Here is a 25,687-nt window from a genome sequence, read left to right on the forward strand (position 1 = left end):
TACAGTCTGTCTTGGTAATGGCTTTAGCATGTGGAGGAGGAACCTCTGCTCTTTGGATTTGACTGATTTCTCCCCTGCTTTTGCCTATCGGACTTATGCTCATTTGTGCCTTCCTCACTCGTCCTTTTTTTTTCTTATAACAGTGCACGTGGCACCCTCCCACATGTGTAGTTTCTCAGTGCTGCTGCTTCTGACAACCATAGGTTTTCAAACAGCTTTATTGAGATGTTATTTATTTACCATGATTTTTACCATTTTAACTGTAGAATAAAGTGTCCTTTTTACTAAATTTACAGAGGTATGCCACCAGAACCACAATTTAGTTTTCAAACATTTCCATCACCCTCTCCCCTTGCAAATGTTTGTGCTGGCTCACAGTTAATCCTCATTCCCACCCTTTGCCCCAGACAAGCACCGATGTGCCTTCTGTCTCTATAAATTTGCTTTTTGTGAATATTTCATATAAATGGTTTTTCTTTTTTGACAAAAAGAAATTTCAAAGCTGTGGGGAAACCACATTTTTAATTCTGAAGCTACACTCTTACTGTATTTCATGTGTAACAGGCTGCTACAGGCTCAGACACTCCAACACTTTGATTTGCTGGACATCAGTTTTTGTTTTGTAAGCCCGTGTCTCTGATTGGAAGTTAATTTAGTTCGATTGAATAAATCATATTGGAAATTACTGAGCCAGCATGTCTTGTTGAAAAGTAAGGAAGAACTATTGTTTACTATATTGGGGACAAGTATTCAAAGAAATAGAATAACCAAGAGTATATTGATTAGTTCAAATTTGAAAAATGTACCACATTAACAATATTATGCTTCTTAATTATTCACCCCAGCCTTGATTATAAATAGCAATTTATAAAAATACCTGGAAGATTTATAATATAGAATATATAAGTATTCGTATTATATGCATTTCCTGCTTTGTTAAAGATAATGAATTTTCATGGTTTCTCAGAGACAATTATGTATTAAAACTAATATTTAGGGAAAAATGTAAATTAATAGTGTTAGAGAAACAGAGTTTCTCTAATTGTTAGAGAAACAGTTGGAGAAAGTTAGAGAAACTGTTTCTCTAACAATATGAAATACTTTATACTATACTTGTACTTCATACCATACTCAGGTTTGACTTCCAGGTGATTTAATCACAGATACTGGCAACTCACTGACGTGAGTTAAGGCTTGTAGAATTTTTTTGTTTTTGTTGTAGTGGGCATATCAGTTCATTGCTCTGCTAATTTATTATAGCTTAGAAGTCTGTGAAAACATCACTCGGTAAATCAGGGTTCATTAGATAACCATGAAAAAAGTGCATTTATGCCTTAACTCGTTCTGTCATTAGTCTAGGGGAGACCATACATTTAACTAAGTCATCGTACATTTGCTCATATGGTTCTGACGTGGAAGTTGAGTTTCCATGTTAAAAAAACATCATTTGTAAAACTGGGTTTGACTGTTTGCTGAACTTTGAGACTTTCCTGATCTGCTGCTTAGTGATTAAAATGGAAAGATAACCCTGCTTTAGCTTGTTTATTTACTAATCTCTTCATGAAATTCTCAGCTGGGCTTGTAAGGGAAGCTCATACTTCGGTCTCGCTGTCCACTGCCTAGGAACTCTGTGGTCTCTTGGCTCTGTCTGTTGAAGGCGGTGGAAGGATCTGACAGAATAGGACAAATGTTGAACTGTGCTTTAAAGAAATTTGTACTGACCAAAAAAAGTCGATTTATACTTTATGATATATGATATGTATTTTTGTAGAAATATCATCAGGTTTTCAGTTATATACAGAAACAAATTGTTTTAGATGCTAGTTAATTTTTATGTTCCTTTTATTTCTAAAAAGATAAGATTGATCATCTCATTTATATATCTGACCCAGTTGTAAAGGGCTAAGAAAACTTCTTGCATATCACCCTTTAACAAAACAGCATTTTGTTTAGCTGTGGTACTAATTTTTAAAAACATGAATTGTTGTTTTGATAAATAGCTTTGAAGGTCCTCTCTTTTGCTGAGGGTCAGAAGATTCCAAAGTCATCCTTGCTGCTGGTAATGCCAGTTCTGCAGATACTGTCTTCTGCTGCCTTGGAAGACTGCATATCCATGGATGAAGACGGTCCCTCGAGGCAGCAGTTGGCTCTAAAACTTTTGGAAGCGGTACAGCAGGAGTGCTATAGTGACGACCACCAAAAGGTAATGAAGTTCAGCCTCGGTTTCCTTAAATACAGGTAAACTGGTAATGTGGGGTTTGTATGTCTCTGCAGATAACCGCACCTTCTGATGAAGTACCTGTTTGGGTTTAAACTGTCTTCGTGAACTTTACTGTATTGTCAGGCAGGCAGTTTTGTCGGTTAGTATATTTTTCTGGATAGTGAGAGGGAAGGATAATCCTGTTGTAAAATAAGTTTTGGAAATGCTGTATAATTTTATCCTCACCGAGGACTGCTTTATTGGTATTTTAGAGAGAGGAAAGGAGGAAGAGAGAGGGGGAGAGAAATATGGGTAGGTTACCTCTTGCATGCACCCTGTCCAGGGACTGAACCCTCAGCCCAGGCCTGTGCCCTGACCAGGAATCGATCATGTGACCTTTCAGTTTACAGGATAATGCTCCAACCAGCTGAGCCACACTGGCCGGGGTAGAAATGCTGTATAATCTTTTTTTCTTTTTGAGTTTGCAGTGTACATTAGTAATTAAACATCCGGAGTAATCCCACAGAAAAGGAACTAGTTCTATTTAACCCAGTGCTTCTCCCACTTACTTAAGCATGGACCCCTTTTTTTTTTTCTAGTCATACTGTTTAATAAGGACAGCATATTGCTGCATCTGGGCCAGTCCAAGGTGGGAAATCTCCCTGACGCTCTGGGATCTGTAAGAACTAAGACTTCATTTTTTAATATGGCACCTTGGGCCACGTTCCCGAACATACTGGTTGTTGGTGTCTCCTGTGTGTGCCCCTGCTCTGCTGCCTTCAGTTGGAAGGTGGCAGGCTGGTCACACTCCTCTCCTCTTCCTGCCTGCTACCTGCTAGGCCTACCCCTTCCGCCATGTCAGTCTCACTGTTCTGTTCCTTTGTACATTATTGTGCTGTGAGTGTCTGGATAATGCCTGGGTTCTAGGCCTTTATTTGTCAGACCTTCTCTCTTTTGCTATTTTAGTTTGTCTTCAGTGAAACTTATTACTTCCCAACTATTACTTTTGTGGGGATTGAATGAGGGTACGATAAGATAAAACTGGTGAAGCATCTTAAGTCTCCATGGAGAGAGGAATTACATAAGTGCAAGCTAGGGCCGTGGTTGTTCCCTCTGCAAAAGCAGATACCTCTAGTATTGTTAAATGTCCTAGCAGTAAAAATCCAGGCATTGTTATTCTTTGTTAGAACATGCAGCAGAAACTAGCCTATAGGCACATTGAATGTATCCTATAGCTTCCTAAATTCTTATTGTTTCACTGAATCTTTAAAACTTGAAATATGTAATTGAATCTGTTTTAAGAGAAGGAAGTTCTTGCATCTGCACTAATGGGAGTACAGAATGTGGCCAAAATTTTCTAGTAGCTTTTTACCTTCCTTTTTGACTTGCCCATGCAGAACAATGATCGGATTCTGAATGGGGCTGGGAGCAGAGCAGGGTGTACTATGTTTAAGAGTTCTGTTCCTTTATATCATAAGTGATATTTACTGAGGATCCTAACCTAACTCTAATACTGAAGTACTCAGCTCACTATTTGCCCAGGTGTGTGAGTCTTATTGATCAACACTAATAGTGAGGCTTTCTCTCCAGCAGCTGGGTGAGACAGAGGAGGGAGGAACACTACTAGAGCTATAACACCTCCTGATGATAGTGTGGTGTTCTGAGGCTTTGAGTAGATATATGATCACCCTTTTTAAAAATTTAAGCCACAGTTCGCTTTTGGCTTTTCTTCTGCACCTGTCCTGGACTCTATATTCCAAATATACGTATAGATTTAACATGCTCCAAACTCTCCAAGTTTTTTCCAGAATCTTTGCCTGACCTATTCATCCTTTAAAACCCATCTAAAAGTTCTCAGCCTCCCTGAGGCAGACTTAATTACTCTTCTTTGCATCCATAGCACTTAACTCAGTAATGTTTTGTTTAATTTAGGGGGTTACATGTTTGTATGAGCTCACTGAGGGAAAGAATCTTGGCCCTTTTTGTGCTTTGCCTTTATTTTCCAAGCATGCTAATATTTAAATTGCAACAATTGTTGAAATATTTTATATTTTTTCCACCCAAAATATTTCTGCTTTATGTTTTTTAGCTGACCATAGATGAGAGAATCAAAAATATTTTAGCTAGTTGTTAAATTAAATACTTTACTATTTTCCACATACTTAAAGAAATAGGTAACATCCTAGCTGATCTTGGCATCCTTTGTATCTGACCCATTGTTTAGCTCATGGTGAACATTCAGTAAATTTCTGTGCAGTGCAGAATGCGTGCTTCTGATAAGATCATTTTATCATCTTGATTTATTGTGGAGAGACCATTGTTTTTGTTTTTATTAGTTCACTGTAGATTGGCGACTCCGACTTAGTGTTTGGTTTGAACTAGAGCAGTTCTTCAGAAGCTGAGTTCTTTTGGTGAATGAAAACAAGGGTGCATGCCCTATGCCATGCAGTTCTGTATCGCCTGTCCTGTGTCTGAAGTGTTGATAACCATGAAATAAAACACTTTTTAGTTTCTTTCTACTTCTATGAATTAAAAAATGTAGGATATCAAACTAGGCATTCATCTCTTTAAAACATTAACATAATCTAATAAACTTAACAGTTTTGAGAACTGTGTGGAAAACAGGATCCTTTTCTGTTAGGCTATTTATGTTCTCCTAGGTTAAAAAAAAAAATCAAACACTAGTTGTAAGTTCTAAAGTGCTTAAAATCTTGCTGCCCTTGACCCCGGAGAATGTGGCAGGGGTGGGTAGGGAGAGAATGCACCAGTGTTGGAGTCAGGGTCAGTCAGGAGGCAGAAACCACACTGGTAATTTGAACAAAGGAAAATTTAATACAAAGAATTATTCATTAGTAAATAACAGGAGTTGCAGGGAAATAGTAAATCAGTAGTAAGTTGAAGTAAACTGGTTTCTTAAAAGCTTTTAGTTGAAAGTTAAAAGGAATTAGTAAGTCTTAGATCGTATGCTTCTATCTTTATGTTCTGATTAGCATGGATACAGAGGATGGCGTGGGTTATCTTTTGATAGTGATCAGCCACCCCCAAGACTGCCCACTCCAGCAGATTCTTCATGGAGGTAGACAGCGGAAAGACCCTCCTGAGGCTTTAATCTAATCCAGTCTTCTCTTTCTGGTCTGGTGAGTGATTAAATCCCTTCTAACAAAACCTATCTTAAGGGCCTCCAGGTTTAAGTTTCCGTACCCCTTCTCCTGATCAACTCCTGGCTCCACTTTTGTTAAGCCTGTTTAGTTACTGTGACAGATGAGTATTGTTCTTTAAAGTTAATGAAAATCTGTATTGTTCACCTGTACTCACAATTTCTTTTTCAGGCCTTTTTGGACAATGTACTGCTATGGATGTCTGGCTTACTGTTGATATTACCTGAATATTTCATGTTAAAAGCTTTTTTTAAAATAAAGATTCTTAACTCTTTTGCATCCATAAAGGATGTTTTACTACAACATCCTTTAAAAGGATGTTTTACTATAACATCCTTTAAAAGGATGTTTTACTATTTATTGAAATGCTATTTTTGTATGGTTTTTCTTTTATTTTTTATTGAGATATAGTACATAAGCCTCTCTTATTTGTAAACACCCACTCTGCTCTAAAACACAGCCTACTAGCACATTCACAGGTCCTCCCACAGGCCGGGGGTGCGGGGCAGGATTTGGCAGCCGGTGCTGAGAGAAAACCCTTTGTTGCATCCTTGCCCTGGGACTGTGCCAGGGAACTCTACCCGTCCCTCATTGGACCAGAGAGACTGTCCCCTGATATCTTACTCAACACTGTGCCTTCCTCTGCTACTCTAACGTAAGCCAAGCAAACAAGAAACAGAGCCTGAACCTGGACATAACAGTTCAAGTAAAGTAGAATTTCCTTTCTGTTTCAGTATGTTTGCTGATACCTGTCTGTGTAATATTGCTTCTTTTGACTTAGTCTATGGTTCATGGTGATTTCCAATTATTTTCTTTTATACTCTTATCTACCAGTTTTATTTTTCTCTCCTAAAGACGACACTGATAATATTTCCGTGTATTTTGTAACTTTAGATACTGTGCTAGGTGCTTGATTCATATTATCTCATTATTTACCTCAGTAATCTTGCAGGAAGGTAGTCATAACTTCCATTTTACAAATGAAAAAAGTCTGCCTCAGACAGATTGTATAACAGCTAAGAGTTGCCGTGGCTGTACTGACATCCTTGTCTTCTAAATCTCAAGTCCAATGCTGTTTGTTATTAGTCTAAAGAAATTGACTCAGGCCTTTAATGAATTTCATTTTAGGGGGAAAAAAGTATTTTTAGAGAGAGAGAGCCATAATAAATTTAGGTATTTAGTTTAAAAAATTTATTATAATTTTAACAAGTTATAATACATAAAAATGATTCAGAGCTTATGAATATGAGTAGTCTCCTCACCCTTGATCTTGGTTGTCCAGTTCCCACCCTGTCAATCCCGCCCTCTCCAACAGAAAATGAAGATTAGGGCCCTGGCTGGTGTAGCTCAGTGAATTGAGTGTGGGCCTTTAAACTAAAGGGTTGCAGGTTTGATTCCCAGTCAGGGCACATGCCTGGGTTGCAGGCCAGGTCCCCAGTAGGGGGGCACACAAGAGGCAATCACACATTCATATTTCTCTCCCTCTCTTTCTCCCTTCCCCTCTCTCTAAAAATAAATAAATAAATCTTCAAAAAAAAGAAATGAAAATTAGTGCAGGTTAATTGCTTTTTAATTTACCTAGGTACTTTCCCCACCGTCCCCACCCCCAAACAAATAATTGGTAGCATTTCAGCATACTATCTGTATCTTGTATTTTCATGTGGGAGATCTTTCCATATCAATAAAGATAGAGCTTCCTCATTTGTTTTTACAGTGGCATTTACTTTCAAATATATGTTATCTCCACTCAGAAGCATACACTCAAGATATTGAAGACCACAAAAACTTTTACAGGAATATTTATATCAGCGTTATTCATAATAATCAAAAAGTGGAAATAATCCTAATGTTCATTAATTAATGAATAAATAAAAATGGTACATCTGTACAATAGAATAATTGACAGTGAAATGAGGTATTGATACCAGCTACAAGATGGATGAAAACATGCCAAATGAAATAAGCCAGTCAAAGAAGACCACATATTATGTGGTTTCTATTATACAGAATAACTAGAAGAGGAACAGAAAATGGATTGTGTTTGCCAGAGTGCAGGGATCAGGGTGAATGCAGAGTGATTGTAAATGGCTATGGTGTTTCATTTTGGAATGATGAAAATGTTCTGAAGTTAGATATTGATGATGGTTACACAACTCTATGCATTACTAAAATACATTGAGTTGTTAACTTTAAAAGTGTGGATTTGGAGTTGTATCTCAATAAAACTGTTACTTAAAAAATTCATAAGTGTAACTTTTACTTCCCATTCTTTCAGTTGTTATCCTTGTCTGTATAAGTCAGTTTCCAATAACAGGACGGTTATAATCTAGAGATTTCTAATTTGTATCTAACTATACTCTTACTTAAATTATTTTATTAACAGGCCATATCTAATACTTCTTTATGTCTGTGGCTTCTCCTGAGCCGTTTGGGTACACAGCTCACCTCGGCAGAGTTCTGTCCATTCTCTGTCCCTGCCCGCGCTGTTTTATTTCTGAGGAGGCACTCAGATTGACTTAAGCATAACATCATCTTTGGGTGTCATTTCAGTTTAGAACTGTCAGTCTGTTTCTTACTGCAGAAGTTATTCACAATTATAAATGAATTCCCAGGCTCCAGGCTTCAACTCTGTCAACATACTGTCTATTATAAAAATAAATTGTTCTCAGTCCAAGTATGCCATTTGCCCAGGGCTGCCTCGTGCCAGGGTCTGGAGCTGGGCAAATGCAGTGTTTTTGTTTTTGTTTCCTATTTTCCCTCTTACTAGAGAATACTTTCTTAGTGATAATGACTTTTTCAAACTGTTTTGCCTCTGGATCTTATTTATTGATTCATTTTTTTTTCTGCCTTAACTGGGAGCAAATTGTAAACAAGAGGAAAAGTAGTGATAAACTGTTCTAGAGTTCCTTGTAACAACTGTTTTCTTCTTGTGTAATTCTTTTAGCTCAAATATGTGCAGAGAGGGTTGGGACAGGCATTGAAAATTCTGTATTCATTTTGTTGGAAGGATTTATTTCTTACAATGAAATATAAAATATAAATGAATATCAAATATATTTCTGACCAATACATTTACCTCATTGTATTCATGCCTTTTTTGCATTTATTTTTCAGTTGTCCTACAAGCTTGTGTTTCCCATAACCAGCACGTATGGTTCAATATTTACAGCCTGGAGGATGATTGAAATGATGAGTGAAGAGTCTGCAGTGAGGGACTGGTTGGCTTCAGTAGAGTCCTTGCTCCCTATTACTACTGTGATCCCTGAGCATGTTTTTCTTCTGCTGGTTCACCTCCTTGTTGAAGATAAAGGACAAAATCTTCGCCAAATACTGAAGGTCACTACAGAACTAGCCCAAGCAGATTCTTCTCAGGTAAAGAAAGAAAATAATGGAGGAGTTATGGGGGTTAAAGCTTAACTACTGGAATTATAGACTATTCTACTTTGTGGATGATTTCTATCATTTTTAAATTATGGGTTCATTTTTTTTTCTTTTTTGCTATCCTTATATTCCCAGTTTGTTGTTTTTCCTGCTTACTCTGAGTTGTAAGTACTTAATGATGTAAAAGTTCTTTAATGAAAGCTTATTTTACAAGGAAATTTGCACGTGATGCTATTCTGGTGTTTTTGTCGATTGGTGGATTTGCGAATTTGTAATTTTTTTGTTAACTCTTGCATCCTATTTCAAAATGCATATCTCTTGGGTAGATGCAAAATAATTAATTGAGTTTAAATGTGCCTATATGATAGGCATTAATCTCTTCTTAATTTGTTGCAATTTGATTCTATATTTAGTCATTTGATAAACTAAAAACATTGGGTTCTTGCTATCTATGGTATTAATTGACATGCTGGTATTAATGGTATCAGTCGACATAAATCGTGATGATAGTTATTCTTTCTATCTACACAGGACTTGTAGTGTAATAAGAGAACACTTAGATATTAACAAGACTCCCCTTTCTTTAAACTAACCATATATTTAGCATAGTATTCTAATTTTTTTTCCATTGGATGGGATCTGTAGAATGTATTTTCTGTGAAGGGGTTTTCCTAACTAAGTAGGTGTGGTATTTTCTGTTTATTAGTATCTATGCTTGTATTTCTTTTTAAGATGAGGAAAAAGTCCATCTCTTTATGGCAAATTATGTGTTCCTACAGGAAAAAATTTGGTAGTGAAGGTGGATAAATATTTAAGATATGAAATTAATGTGTGTGGAATTCATTTTCATCAAAGAAATAACTGCTGCGACTTCACGAAGAGTTTTCCTTGTGACCAGACGTCTTCTGGTCTGATTCTGCAAGTGGGTCTGCACTGTACTCAAAGCACCTTTTCCCTTGGTGTTTTGTATGTATAATGGGACTCATTTCAACTTGCTTCCTTCTTTATTTCTCCCTTCACTTTCCCTAATGATCTTGCTTCTACCCACATGTTTTCTTTGAGTGTGACACTTTGTAGGATAATCTCTTTAGAATAGTTACCACCTAGATACTGTCTGGAGGTTATCTAAAGAAGTTCCACAGTAGGTTACCTGACCTGTGTGTGCTGCTGATGTAAAATATGTATTGCATACAATGCACATGTGTGTTGAAACTCAGGAAATTCATTGAGTCTTTGAAATTCTAGAGCAGCGATTGTCAGCCAATGTGCAGTGGCTGAATTTTTAAAACATGGAATACCTGACTATGTAGTCAGGGGCACTGACCTCTTTTCCCTTAGACTGTTAAATAAAAAAATGATGACAGCCAGCATGGCAATAGCTGTCAAATGTGAATGAATCAAAAGGTGGAAATTTGCCGTGTGATACTTTTGGTTATAAGTAACAGAAGAAACCCATCTGTCCCAAACTTTTTATTCACTCTAGAATTTAGAACACCCATGGTCTAGACTGTTTATTCATTTCAGAGTTTATTTCCTCTGTGAACTGGTGGAAGCCCAAAGCCTTATAACCTGGTATTCACAATCCACAAGGAAGAGAATGGTAGAGGTTTTGGATTGGCTTTGCCTGGGTCACATGCCCACATTGGATCGACCATGATAGCAAGATAATGAGTCACTTTAATTGATTATCCTCAGTAGAATGGAGGTGGATGAAGTGTCAGGGTCTTGAAGTTATCTTTGCCACCAGGATCCTGTAGAACGAGGCAGGGATGAGTTGCCAAAGGAAGAATAGTTTCCAGGTTTTTTTAAGTAACAGTATGCAAAATAGGAAAAAATGTGGATAACTTCTGAGTTAGCGTTTTGGGGACACAGAAAAGCTGTAAATGAGTTTCAGGTGTTTCAGTTGTGCTACCATTATTCCTCCACCTCACAGCTCTCAGGTAGCCAGGTAGTTGTGTAAGCTCAGGGTGCCAGAAGCCCTTAGCTGGTAGTTTCTGGCCACCTGGCTCTTCTTTTTTTTCTTACCCCAGTATCCTTATACACATTACTTTTCATGTGTGCCATGAAAGGAAAAGGTTGGGTAGCACTAGAGTGACCATCCAGGTTCACTTATTTATTCCATAAATGTTTATTCAGAAGCAGAGCCATAAATTGAAGTCAGTGTTTTATACTTCTGTTGATTACTTCTTAGTTGTGAAGGAAATGAGAAAAAAATACCCAGTGTAGTTGTGCTTGTTAAGATGAATGGCAGGGTGAAATATTTAAATATAATCACACAAGTTCATGCGGAAGCAAAGGCAGTGACATCAACAACTTGAAAGTGGAGTTACATGTTCTGAAAGAGCAAATAAATGTCCCGGAAAAGGATATAGTGTTTTTTCCTCCCTTTTCTTTATGAAGTGACCATGTCATCTCGTTTCACTGGCCTTTAGCTATAAGAGAAAGCAGCCAAAAAGAGAACACCGAATATTTTGAAAAAGCAAGTTTTCCGATTGTGAGTAGGTGCTTCAAGTAAATTCAGTTGAAATGAGTTAGGGTTGTAATTTGTTGCTGGAGGAGTGTTATCTAGTTCATGTTGACAGGCTACATGAGATGTACTCACAGTTCATGTGTGTTTGTTCTCACCTGATAGAAAGCGACTGTATTATATATAATCAATCGCTGGCCCAAATTCTGTTTTGGTGGTCACTTCTATAGCAGAATTCAATGGCCCACAGTATACTTATCTAAGTGTTAGATTTTACAAGGTTTGTCCAGAAAAATTCAACCATTGTTGATACAACAAGAACAGTTTGTACGACACTGATGTAACCTGGCAGCCAAGGAGAGTGGCCTGGAATGTGCATGTGTGAACAGTGATGACTTCACTGTACTAGTCAGTGGGGGGAGTAGACATTGTTGAGTGACATGTATACTGTATGGCTGTCACATTCAAAGTGGCTGAGCGAGCAGAGCAATAAATCTGCATCAAATTTTGCATTAAGCTTGAACATTCCTCCATGGAAACTGATCGAATGATTCAGAATCCCGCAGCTGTGGGCAACTGCTGGTTGGCAGCGTCAGCATGACGACGTGCCCACTCACGCATCACCTCTCATGCAGTTTTAGTGAAACATCGAGTCACCCAGGTGACTCAGCCCCCTTACAGCCCAGATTCACCACCCTGCAACTTGTGGCTTTTCCCAAAACTTAAATCACTTTTGAAAGGGAAGGGATCAGACCATCCGTGAGACTCAGGAAAATACAATGGGGCAGCTGACGGTGATTAGGAGAATTGTGTAAGGTCCTGAGGTGCCTACTTTGAAGAGGACGAGGCGTCATTGTCCCATGTACAATATTTCTTGTATCTTGTATCTTCTTCAGTAAATGTCTGTTTTTCATATTACATGGCTGAATACTTTCTGGGCAGACCTCATATGTGACAAATATTGAATAAGATGTACCATACATGAAATATGCTTTGGTATTATTGTTGTTACTATTCTGAAGTATCAATATAAATTATTTTTAGTAATATTAATAGTAATACAAGTTATCAGTATCAACTAGTAATGTTACATTAGTGTTAATAATGGTAGGAAAATGTGCTTTTAAAAAACATGTGGTTCTATTACTTATTACTTCTCATGCAGTTTGATGGATCCCCCTTCCCCAATAAATTTTTATCCTTACCCTCTCACTTGGTTCCCTTGTAACATACATTTTCCATCAGGTTTAATACATTTAGGGCCATGGGAGATTATGAAGCTAAGTAGTGTGAAGGGAACTTGGCCTTCTTAGTACCATTTTAGAGTTAACTGGATGCAGATGATGTTGAAATAACTAGATAGTTACCCAAAGCCACAGCAATAAATCAACACTTGAAAAAAATAGTAAGGAACTTTTTTTCCTTTGTCTAGAAATGTCATCAGTAGTTACTAACAATATCTATAGATTTCTTACCCAGACACGAGACCTAATTTGCAGAGGAGACCAGCTCAGGTCAGGCAGTGCTCAGTAGAAGTTAAGTGCCTGTTACATTTTTAGAGGGAGTGTCTTAGAGTGTTCTAGGGAGAGATCCAAGAATGGGAATCCTGTGTGAATTTCCATGGGTCTTAAAAGTTTTCAGCACATTGATTTAGTTTAGAGAGAGGTCTTTGCTTATAATAAATGGAGTGCCATCTATTTCCTTAATTTCTGTTTTGTTTTTTTTTTTTCCTGGAAGTAACAGTTGACAGAGTCACATGCTTTTCGGTTATGTTTATGTAACAGTTACTGCCTTTCTGATAACTGTAATATTTTTTCTATAATTGGAAGTAAATTATTCAGGCTTCCTTCAGAGATGCCTGATGATAATTGAAGCACCTTGCTTCATGACTCATGTACAGTAATGTCTAGCTGGCCTTTTCCTCTCCTCTTCAGAGGAAAAGAGAGCTATTTCCTACCTCTTATCTGTCCAGGATCTGGTCACATCTGGTGTGCAATCGATGGTAGTGAATGTTAAACATAGGCTCTATTGAGTTAATTGAAGAATAATCTGGACCCCTGGCCTAAATGAAGACATTTTCTGAACTTTAATTTATAGCACTTTTACTCTTAGCCAGGGATTGACCAAACTGTGTAACATGATTGTGGATGGTTTGGAAATGTCTGAGATTGACATAACCTCCTTAAGAAGACATTAGTAACTCTTTGTTAATAAATGAGTATTGATTGACCTCCTAGCTCCTCATTCGTAAGAGCCCAGCACAGTGACCTCTCACTTGTTAAGAAAGACATCTGGCTCTGTGAGCGGCCCTGTGTGCCCCGGATGCACACTTCCTAGGTGGGAGCGCACACTTCGTAGTTCCTCAACCCGTTCCATATACCCGATTGTACCTGGCTTCTAAGACTCTCAGCCAGAAACCTTACTTTTCCTTCCATTCTTCCAACCCCTTCCTTCCATTTTGGATTTTATGTGTAGTTCTTTGCCAACTCTGACCTTAGCTTCCAGTAATTGCCAGCCATGCTCCCTCCGGCAGCTTTAGATAAACCGTCTGCATCTACCTGGGCAGTCCCTCACAAATCCCCCATGGCGTTCTCTGGCCCCTGACCCCTTGAGAAGAAAGAGACCTCTTGAAACCTCTAATATCTATTCACTTAGCTGTATTTTATTAACTATATTATTAGCTAATATTTAGTATATAATTGTTAATGTATTAAATATATAATTATCAATATATTAAATATATACATTATTGTAATAATTATTATTTATTATATTAGCTTCCCTGTAGCTGTTGGTATTGAGATTTCTCCATCTGACGCATTATACCCTAGAAAATAATGGAGATGTTGGAGGAAGCTCTTTTTCCCACAGCTGTATGATTCTACAAAAACCTTATAGCAGTTATTTGTTAGTGGTTTTAGAACTTAAGAAAATGTGTTTTTTCCTATGTTTCTACCTACAATGTTAAGAGTTTGTGGCAATATTAAATATTCATACTTAGGTATCTAAACTGAACATTAATCACAAAGATTAGTCATTTTTTAGATAGGCTGAGTGGTTTAAAATAAAATCTTGTAATAGCTCAGTATATCTACTTCAATGGAATAACTCTAAATATTATATGTAGGGCATATCAATTTCTTTTGATTGATTTATAAAATGGAATGTGCCAAAGAGGAAAAGTTAATAAACTTGACTTTAGAGAACCACAAGTTCTTACCTTAAAACCTTACCCCCACTGAGGAGCTTAACAAATTAAGCTTTGTAAATCTCAGTGTCTCTTTCAAACCTCGATACTTGCTTACTTCTCTCTTTTTTGGAAGTGGGGATAGATTTGTGGGGGTTTTTTCTGTTTCATTTTGTTTTGTTTTTACTTGCATTTTACAACTCTGTGGCCTTTTACTTCGTTTTTACATGTTGGTGGTTAAGTCTAGCTAAAGGTCTTGCTTAATGGGAATAATTGCTATCTTTGATAATTTTATTTTATCCTTTAATGTTTCCATGGCTTAATTTGTTCCATTTGTAAAAGTGTATACACTTTTGAGCCATTTGAAATCACTTATGTGGCTAGGTTCATGGCCTATGACTTCCTAGTCTTTTAAAAGTCATATATTATCAAATAGTAAAAAGTTGACTTCCAGGGCAGAATCCTGTTCTGCTCTGGGTCACAAGCCATATTTTAACATGAAAAATGAAAAGGAAATGTGTGTAATTTAATGGTCTGTAAGTTGCTGCTGTGAAAAGAGGAGAAAATATATTCTATAAAGGAACTTGCACAAAGAATCCTTGGACAATTTGCACTCTGTTCTATTGTCACCAAGTTCTGTGAATTGCTACCCCCTGAGGTCAGTCTGCTGGTTCTTCACAACAGCAAAAGAAGCCAGAAAGTACAGTACTTTTAATATAAAGAGCTTTACAGATAATGAGTGCTATACTACTATTCCCATCAATTGTGCCTAGAGCAAAATTGGGGTGAGCTTGTCAACAAGAAGCAATTAGACAAAGGAAAACAGACCAAAATGTGAAGTCAAGTATCTTTTCTATCTTGTGGCAATATATTATATTTATTTCTTCTTTATAAAACCCACATAGATACCTCTAGAATCAATGTTTTTAGCTGGCATTTGAACCTTTAAATGTTTTGCAGGGTTTTTTTTTTTGTTTTTGTTTTTGCAGAAAGCCTAGAGTTTATATTCAGGCAGTCCTGTGTCAATTTCTTCCCTTTTTTGAGTGTTAATATTATGCTGAGTCTCTTCTGACAAGTCTACAGATTTATTTATAAATTGCTTACAATACTCACCGAAAAAATTGTGATTTTCAGTTCAACTCTATGTCACTGTGCCACTTACTAGCTTTACTAATAAACTAAAACAAAATCCATTCGTCTTGATGTGCTACTGAAGACTGAGTATCAGAAAGAATGGGGTGAAGTTCGATGAGGAAGGGTCCCGAAACTGCATTCAGAACAGTGGAGTGTATCTCTGCTCCATTTGAATGTCAGGTAACAGTAGCTTTGTCTTCTGGTTAAAACCTGCTTAGGATTGGCTTTTAGTGTGAGTGAAGGACTCAGAGGGGAATCAAATTTTGTGGTAATTTTGAATTTCATAGCAGGAATGAGGAATTCTGCTAAAGGGGAAAATACACGGGAGTCCACCATTGCCAGAATAAATTTTTTCTAATTTAGTCAGTGAACAGGGAAGGAAGAGGGAATATTGGTTCTCTCTCCCTGCTAAAAGCATGGCATGACAACCTAAAGTGAAGCTGCCAGTGGACATCCCTTACCACTTGATTCCATAGTCACACCTTCCAGTAAGAAGGGATTCTTATTTACAAAATCATTTTCTTAAATTCTACAGACAAATCACGTCAACTTCCTAGTCTTTAATGTAGTCTACTCATTTAGAAGCTGAACTATGTTCTTCTTTTTTTAATTGTATTTTATTGATTATGCTATTACATACGTCCCAATTTTCCCATTTCCCCCCATCCACCCAGCACCCCCTACTCTCTCAGGCAATCCTCACACCTTTGTTCATGGCCACTGGTCATGCGAATGAGTTCTTTGTCTACTGCATTTCCTGTGCTGTACTTTACATTTCCATGGCTATTCTGTGACTTCCCATTTGTATTTCTTAATCTCCTTATCTCTTCACCTGTTCCCCCAACACCTCTGCCATCTGCCAAACATCAAAACACTCTCCATATCCAGGATTCTATCTCTGTTCCTCTTCTTTACTTTGTTTTTTTACATTCAATTATTGATAGATATGTGTTTATTGCACTTACATGTCTATTTCTTTCACCAAATTAGGGAAGTTTTCTCTCATTATTTTTTTCAAATAGATTTCCAATTTCTTGCTCTTTCTCTCCTCTTTTGAGAGCAACTATGATGTGAATGTTGGACCTCTTGAAGTTATCCCAGAGGATGCTTAAACTATCCTAATTTTCTTTTGAATTCTTTTTTCTTCTTGTTCTGATTGGTTGTTTTTTGCTTCCTTATGTTCCAAACTATCATTTTGATTCTCGATTTCATCCACTCTGCTGTTGTTTCCCTGTAAATTGCTCTTTATTTCAATTAGTGTATCCTTCATTTCTGACTGAATATTTTTTTATGCTGTCGAGGTTCTCACTACATTCCTTGAGCATCCTTTTAACCAATGTCTTGAACTCTACATCTGATAGATTACTTATCTCCATTTTGTTTAGCTCTTTTTCTGGAGGTTTGATCTGTTCTTTCATTTGGGCCATGTTTCTTTGTCGCATTTTGGCAGCCTCCCTGTGGTTGTTTCTATGTATAAGTAGAGCTGCTGTGACTCCCTGTCTTTGTAGCATGGCCTACCTAATGTAGTAGGTGTGTTGCAGGGTCCAGTGGCACAGGCTCCCCTATCACCCAAGCTGGGTACTGGAGGTATGCCCTCTGTTTGGGCTGTGTACACCTTCCTCTTGTAGTTGAGCCTTAAGTGCTGTTGGTAGGTCAGTGGGAGGGATTTACCCAAGCCAGTCAGCTGCAAAGATTGGCTGTGACCACTGACCACCAACCTTCACCCTCCGTGAAGGATCAGCTGTTCAGGATCAGGGTGTTGGTGATCCAACGTGGTCTGTAGCTATGCACTGGGTGCTCAGGCTTTGGGGTTTTCTGGGTGGTGCAGTCCAAAGTCAGCCACCACCTGTGTTCTGCCTGAGGCCACCCAGCATGAGCCACAAAGCAATCTGCAGATGGCTGTCACTTGTGCTGGGCTTGAAGGTTCCCAGGTGAAGTCAAGCATAAACCAAGGCTGGCTGCTGCTAGTGCTGGTCTTGGGGCCACTTAGCAAGATGTATGGGGATAGGGGGCTTGGGGCAAGCTAGGGCCTGCTGTTGCTTGTTTGAGAGGATTTAGGAAGATGTTAAGTATGAGCCAAGACAAGCCATTCATATGGAAAAGCCACTGTTAACAGCTTGGGTGGGGTAAAGCCTCAGGGAGTCACCATGGCAGGGCAAACAGTGTGAGCTAGGTTCAAGGAGTCTCAGATAGGCACCCACCCTCCAGCTCTGTGGCTCTGCTCTGTTGGGGGGAGGCTCAGAATTGGAACAATAGCTACTGCCTGTTGCTCTGTCAGGGGAAAAGCTGTCCCCCAGTTCTCACCCCGATGCCAGACACTTCAGTTCCTCTTGTATGCTACTAGTGTCTTTCAAGCTGCTTCCCCAGGGCTGGAGCTCAGGGAGTGAGTCTGAGTAAGTCCGTGTGTGGACTCTTTAAGAGGAACTATTGGGAATACAGCAGCTTCTTCCGTCAACTCAATCCCTGCTGGTTTTTACAGCCAGAAGTTATGGGGACTTATCTTCCTGGCACTGGAACCCTGAGCTGGGGGGCCTCCCTCCAGAGGTATTCCTACCGAATTTTTATCCACCACACGTGGACGTGGAATCAGCCTGTTCTGCTGCTTCACGTCTCTGCTGCTCCTACCAGCCTGGATGGATGTGGCTTCTTTAATTCTGTATTTGTTGGACTTTGATTCAACTCGATTTCTAAGTGTTGTGAGGGATGGTTGTTCTATAGTTCAGTTATAAATTTATGTGGTTGTGTGTGGAGGGGAGCCATGTTTGTCTACACCTGCATCTTCTGAACTATTGTGTTGAACAAAGCAATAGCTAATAAAAATAGCTAATATTGACAAGCTTTCATATACCAGTCGCTATTCTAATCACTTTATTTGCCTAACAGACTCAGTGAACACTCACAGCTCTTTGAGATTGGTACCACCACTATTTAGAAGACCGAGGCACTGAGTGTGATGACCTTGCCCGAAGTCACACAGCTAGTAACTGGCAGTCAGGATTTGACCCCAGCACAGTGCCAGGGTTAGTGTTCTCGCCCATATGCATACTGTCTCACTGAAACGTTTTGTTAAAATATTTTAAAAATTGTTTTGAAAGAATAAACAAGGTTCACTAGCTTTACATTCTTTAGAATGTACAGTTGTACAGCTAATTAAATGCTAAGAGAGGTGGGAACCTCATTTGTTTGAAATCTGGCCAGATCTTCAGTCTAGTGTGATTATTTTTGCCTCTGTTATGCGGGCTCCCACTGGCCCTTCCCTAAATCGGCAAATCACATTTAGTCAGATGTTTATACCTAAATAGGACACATACACAGGGTCATGACTCATGTAAGCTCACATTAGAAGAAAGATTGAGAAAGTCCAAGTGAATCAGCATCAGCAAGCGTGCTTACAATTGCGTCAAAAATTATTCTTTCATATTTTTTGTTTTTAATGATCATAATTGAAATATTATGAAATCTAATAAAATACAGGAATATTTTCTAGTGAACAGAAAAGTATGTTGTATTGTATTCCTTTTTTTTTTTTGAAAAGTGTTTACAAAATGTTGAGAAAGTTATGCCTTGGCTGTTACGTTTGAAACATTTAAAAGGTTTGGCATGATATACAGTTAATTTAGGAGCTTGTAACAGCACTGAAGAATCAGCCATTCACTAAATAGTCATGGAAAACCTTTTTGGGATTCTCATGTTAATTGCAACTTGGGATACAGAGACGGGTATTTGGGAAGGCACAGTGCATGGAGAAGATGGGCACTATGCGATCAGAATAACCTGTGCTAAGTGCTGCGATGCAGGGAAGCACAGGGTGTTGTGTGAGCCCAGAAAGGGGCAGCTAAGTCACAATAGGAAGACTGTCTGGAGTACCCAATCTATGAGCTAAATATTATTGAACAAATGCAAGTTTGAAAAGAACATCTTTGAATAAAATCTTGGTATGGTTGCTCCTATTGCTTCAGCACTAGAGAAAAAAGCCCACTGCTGAGGACAGACAAGCACTCAGTGCCTCAGCTTCTAAAAAAGTAGGGGCCTGTACCTCCTCCAGAAGTTACTGAAAGGTAACAGAGCCCATCTCGTTAATACAAGCTTCCCAGTCTGTTAGAACACAAGAGAGGTGGGGCATTAAGGGTCCTTGGTGGGAGGGCAATGTGAGCTCCCTATTCTTCCAGGCACCCAGCCTCCCAGCTCACTCCTGCCCCCACCAACTGGTGGGAATGCCAACAGAGTCATGCAGATTATTGGGGATGCCTACAAGAAAGACCACCACCAACAAAACCCAAGATCTTTGAAATAAACTAAAAGAGGCACATTGCCTGTTTCTATTGCATATGAAGTGCTTTTTATATGATGTGTGCCCTTATTTCAGTACTGCTGTTGGGCACACAGTGGAATCAATACATTTTCGGCGGTCTTGGAGTAGTTTTTTGTGAAACATAGGTTCACTAGCAGTAATTTTCTCTTATATTTCAGGTTTGATTTTCTTGTTGGAGAGTGAAAGAAAGCCACTGATATTTAGTCGCAATTGTAGCTACTGCCTGTTAGCTGTAAGTGACACGATGGGCCATGATTCGGTGGGAAAGGTCTACTCCAGAATTCTTGAAGTTGAACAGCTATGTTAACTCTCTTAGGACTTTGACCCCACCAGTGACAATTCTGAGCTTTTCGTGATACAGTGTCATAGACTCTGGCAAATTTTCAAGACAGTTTATGTAATGAAATTGGGCAGTCTAAAGTCAGTTTATTTCAAATGGGTAGACATGGTTACAAATTCATTGGAGGCAGACAGGTAGTTGAGACGTGACTTGGGATGATTTCAACATGTCAGGTGTCCTGTGTATTGATTAGATTTTGGACACCTTGTTCCCTGCCATACTTGTTTACTAACATTCTTGTAGTAGTAGGTCACATCTGCATATGAGACACTTTATGTATTTATTCTCTATCTAAAGAAAACAAGCATATAAAAATATATGTAACCTGAATTTGTCATATCCAGAGTCAAACAACACTGAAGACAAATGAGATGAGTAAGGACAGATTCACACTTGGAAGCGTGCTCTAGTTATCATGAGCATAAGTATTCTTCAAGGGAAATTGTCAGTAAATTACAATTAGATTTAAAATTCTTAAAAGGAATTCCTCAAGGGAAACTGTCTTACATGTTTTTGCCTCCTAGTAACCCTGGACAGTTCCTGGGCTTTACCTGTTTTGTTGCCTGATTGTATTAACACATAAAGATATTAGATGTGTGCACTTATCATCCTGCAAACAATAAACTGTTTTCTAATGTTGTCATGTGTTCCCCAAAGTAATTGAGGGAACAGTGAGTCCAGGGAGAGGGATTAGGTTAGGTTAGATTACAGTAAAATCTTATTAAATGAAATCCTATTAATTTAGGGATCTGGGTAATTTGATATAGGCTGAGTTAAAACATAGCTGATGTTGAAGCTTTTTTTTTTTTTTTTTTTTTTTTAGATTCTTTGGGTTTGCTCATTTGCATTAGTACAATGAACGTGCCAATTTAAAATGATCAAATTATCTGTTCATTAAGACATCAGCAGGGACTGGTACTTGGCAACACTTGGCTAATTAGTTTGTTACAGTATTTTTGTTAAAGTAATCAAGTTTTATTTCTTTTAACATTATTTTTAATCCATCTCATCTATTTTCATTGTTTTGAGTAGTCTAAATTATTTTTAGTGATAATTATACCAGTGACATTTTACTCTATTTAAGCATATTTAATTGTTAAATTGTATTCAGTTTTTATTGATGAACTTGAGCTGTGTGGAATTATCATTCAGCTTGAAACACTGTAGATACTTTATTTTTTTAGGTCCCATTTTATTTATCAAGAATTTTCAAGTTATTGATTTGTTCATATATATTGTATTATATATATATGTGCGTGTATGTGTGTGTGTGTGTATTAGTCGGTTGACAGAGTCATTAAAAATACTGTTGAGTAGGAGATGGTATTGCCATGTGGAGAGGTGTAAGAGTCTTTGGGACACACATGAAGAGGCCCGTAAGTTACCTCGATGCAGGGGTAAAGGAGGGCAACCTGCGCAGAATAAAGAGTGTATTCAAAGACACAAATGTGTGGCAGGTCCCATTGTGGTAATGAGACTGGAAGTAGTACTGTATGAAACTGGGGTGTGTAGGGTGAGGGAAATTGATCCTGGAGTGGATACTGGGCAAACATTTGGACGCAAGATCCTAAAGAGGATCTTTGCAGTAAGGCAGGAGATGAGAATTTAAAGTATTGGGGTAATCAGATATAGCGGAGATAGTTACATAACAGGATGTTAGAAGTTTTGGTGGGGACATTGAGATACCAAGATGAGTTTTGGGACAGAACACCTGGTAGAACTTACAGATTATTAGGAATAAACCTTGATATCGGAGTACTGTTGCAGTTTGTATCCCCTCACTCACATTGAGGGTCTAGAAACTAGGAATGAGAAGGTAAAGAGAAGAAAGAGGATTCTTCTAGCAGGACGCTGAAGTGCTGAGTCCTACAAGGGCTAGCCCCTTATCTCAATCCTAGTGACAAGAACTTCAGTGGGAGCTCACTTCCCCCAATCCAGCTGGATATGTATCTCTTGTATTTGGGGTAGACAGATGTATATGATGGATTTGCTACTGCCTGAAAGAGTCTAAAAAGAGAGTGACGGACTGGCTAGCTTGTGTGATGGTGGAAGCGAAGAGGAAAGTCCTGCAATGTAGGGACTGGCTTGCATGCCTAGAATTCTTCAGAGAAAAAGGTGCGTTACTGTTTCCAGTGGATAAAATCTGGGCAGCACGAGCAAGAGAACTTTAGGAGAGTTGTCTCTTTCCATCCCATAGGTCTGCTTACAGGATTGCTAGAGGAGTGGGACAGTTAAACCAGAAGAGAGCATCCAACCTGCATCAAAAATCTGAAGAGAACTTAATCTTGCAGGTTTTGACTGCTTGCCGAGGAGCAGTAGAAGAATCCCTCTGGGGCATGCGGGCTATAAAGACACTCCTAGCCTAGTAGGAAAGGAGTGCTGACTCTACTCCTCAGAGAAGCCTGCCAAGATCCAAAGATGGGAGGGGGAATCCAAGCCTATCAGCATCATTTAAAAGGTAGTAAGGTTAAGGGAACCCCTGAGAATTCCTCCAACTGTCACTATAGCCCTCTGCTGCAGAGATTCTCCATATAACCTTCCTAATCTCATTAGCAAGTCAGTAAGAAACGTGTAGATGTTCTCCAATTTAGGCTTTTGTGGGCAATGAATGATGCTGAACCGTTTATTATAACAGAGATTCCAGATGGTTGATTTATTTCACACTTTTTCCATTGGTGTCCACTTTTAAATTTGTTGTGCTTTGTGGAGGTTTTCAAATGGGAATCTCAGAATTCACTTTAATGCTTTTCTTGATAATGCCATATTGTCTTTATAATTAATAGCGCATTGCTCAAATGTTTTGAAGCATAAAAGTCATAGCAACAAACAGTTATGCTCCTTCTCTCCCTTTTCATGGTTTTTTTTTTCCTTCTCCTCTTGAGACAGTGGAATTTCACTTACCCCATATAGAAATGAGGAGCCTTACACACAGTTTTGTTGCTTGGTGGAGAATTCGTGGTACCTGGTTTAAAGTGCTCGGTGAGCATTTGATAACATCTTAGTTATTTTTTGAAGTCAGGGAGAGTTCAGGCAATAGTGTGCAAAATTGCTGAAGAAAGTAGAGGAATCTTTTTTTAAAACCATAGAAAAAGGAAGAATCATGCATGCATACATTAAGTTGTCTTAAATCAAATCCTAGCTGAAGCTGTAGTGACACATGCTGTTCATGAAAGACTTAATACATTCCTTCTAATCGGATGAATTGTCTTGTTGTGCAAAAACTGTTATTACACTGTGTGTGAAACCAACCATGTTGCAGGGGGAAAAATTAAATCGCCTGACTGAGAGGTCACTTGTGAATAGTAACACAAGATCTATTACCATTATTAGAGACTCTGGAGGACATTCACCCTTTTATGGTCTTTCAACTGCTGGAATGAAATATTTTAATGGTAAATGACACCCTTCTGGGAAATCCTACTAAAGATTCATTTACCCCCCCACGGCCTCCTCACTGTTTGTACATTAAAAAGGGCAGGGACGGGCCTCAGGGAAAAAACCACATTGTTCTTTTCAGATCACTTACAATTTTTGCTTATTTTGATTTGTTGTGATGACAGTTGCCTTTGAATGTTCCTCATTACACCTTTCTTAATCTGCCTCTATTAGTACCACACTTTATCTTTCGGAACATGTCATGCGCATTCTGTAATCCTTTCGGTAGGGAAATTCACAATCGAGTGAAAGCTCAGAGACCAGGGTGTATGTGGTCTATGCAAAATCTGGATTCAAGCACCTTAAGATACATGAAATGAAAAGTCTGTCTGCTTATTTTGTTTATTTTCTTTCGAGGGTCTTTTGAATATATATAAGGAAGACTATGTGAGTACCTAATTTAGTTCTGCATGACAATGATGGTCAGTGGTAAATATTTTAGGAAATATTTTCAGAAGTAAATGAGTAGATATTGATCTGAGGTGGAGATTTATAATGTACTTATTAAATCGGGAAGCAGATTTCCCTTCCAGTGGATTACATTCATTATAAGCTGTCAACATATCTGCTATAGTTTATTACCACTCAGGAATTTTCTGCCTTTTTGGTATTTTACTAAATTATTGAGATTAGGTTTTGCGGGAATAAGAAAGAAATAAGAATAGCTATTGATAGCATGGCAAATAATTTGTGTAATTTTTTTGTTACTTTTAAATTCAAATAACTGACATTTTCCTTTCCCCATTTCAGTATCTTTTTTCATCCTTTCTTTTAAACCTCCCTTACTTGATTGCCTAATAGATATGGAACTGTTAGAGAGTTGTGAATAGGCACATAAATTCTGTTGGATTTCTCATTGCCTGCTTTTGTTACAGGTATTTTGATGGGTTCATTAAAACATATCTGTTGAAATGGGGGTTGGTAAGAAGAAGGAATAAAGGGAAGGGAATACATTGTCAGTAGGAATAATATATAGCTATTTGAGCTCCACCTGGAAATAAAAATAATTTAGTAAAATGGGAGATAGAAACCCTTTCTCAGGTTGCTAATGAGAGGCTTGACCTAGCTGCTGCTGCAGCAGCATCTTTGGGGATGATGAGAGATGCAAAATGCACTGTTGCTAGGCAACTCTCTTGGCTGCCTTTGGAGCAGGTTCATATGTGCTAGGAGCTAATGAATCCTCCTATCTGCTCTTTGAAACTGTTTAAAAGCCAATGAAGACAAACCCAGACATTTAGTATTTACAAGTGCCTGAACCATTCTTGCCATGTCATTTACTCATTAAAAATTAAGTTGGCCATTTACTATGTACTGAATATTGCCTATTTTTTCAAGTTGGACCAAAATTTGAGCCCTAATAAATATGTTTTCAAAAAGGAGCTAAATAAGGGATGACTTAGTTACAACCGATGCTAGTTAAATTATTCTATATGAAGGCTTATTTTTAAATGTAAATGCTTTTCTTTTTTTTCAAAAGTGGTAAGTTATTTGAAACTTGCCCCTTTAAGCCTCCAAGAAAGCTGTTAATTACACTGTCTTCATGCCTTGCTTAGCCCAAGACTGTTATTTCTGAAGATGATAAGAACCTGGAACTCAGAACCAATTTTGTATGGGGACTGTCTAAAGCTCCCTCCTTACTCCTAGTCCCCTCCCCCCAAAAAACAAACACCCTGGACAGTAGCCTGTAGGACAAGCCACAGAACAAGAAATAAAGCCTGATAAGGAGCATCCCTGGATCAGATAATGAATCCAACTGTTTGTAAGATCCCACCCAACCTCTAATAATACCTACCTCTCAGGGATGTTGTAAAGATTATAAGATCTTGCGCATGAAAAAATACTGTGAAGTGCCATATGAATGCTAGTTTTTGCAGTGAATCCAAGGGGTTGTCTAAATTCAGCAAAAATTCTGTGTTGCTAGATTATTAGCTACTAGTGAGGCTTATTCATGTTTTGGTAGGCTATCGGATAATTATAGTGGGATTTATTTGTAACAATTTAATCTATAACTTTATATTTTTGTTGCATTAACCTATGATTTCTCCTATTGTCACATTATCTAGTATAATACTG

The 25,687-nt window shown here is 38.2% G+C and overlaps 1 protein-coding gene across 3 annotated transcripts in view; it reads left to right on the top strand.

Moving 5' to 3' along the window:
* Positions 1-25,687, top strand: part of FOCAD (focadhesin) — a 320,136-nt gene that overhangs the window by 105,466 nt on the left and 188,983 nt on the right. For all 3 annotated transcript variants that reach the window (XM_045193625.3, XM_024558416.4, XM_045193626.3), the window contains exons 10-11: positions 2,001-2,203; positions 8,473-8,730. In XM_045193625.3, the coding sequence (XP_045049560.2) occupies positions 2,001-2,203; positions 8,473-8,730 (461 nt within the window). The remainder of the gene's footprint in view (positions 1-2,000; positions 2,204-8,472; positions 8,731-25,687) is intronic.

This window comes from Desmodus rotundus, chromosome 1 (assembly GCF_022682495.2).
Source record: "Desmodus rotundus isolate HL8 chromosome 1, HLdesRot8A.1, whole genome shotgun sequence".
NCBI lineage: Eukaryota > Metazoa > Chordata > Mammalia > Chiroptera > Phyllostomidae > Desmodus > Desmodus rotundus.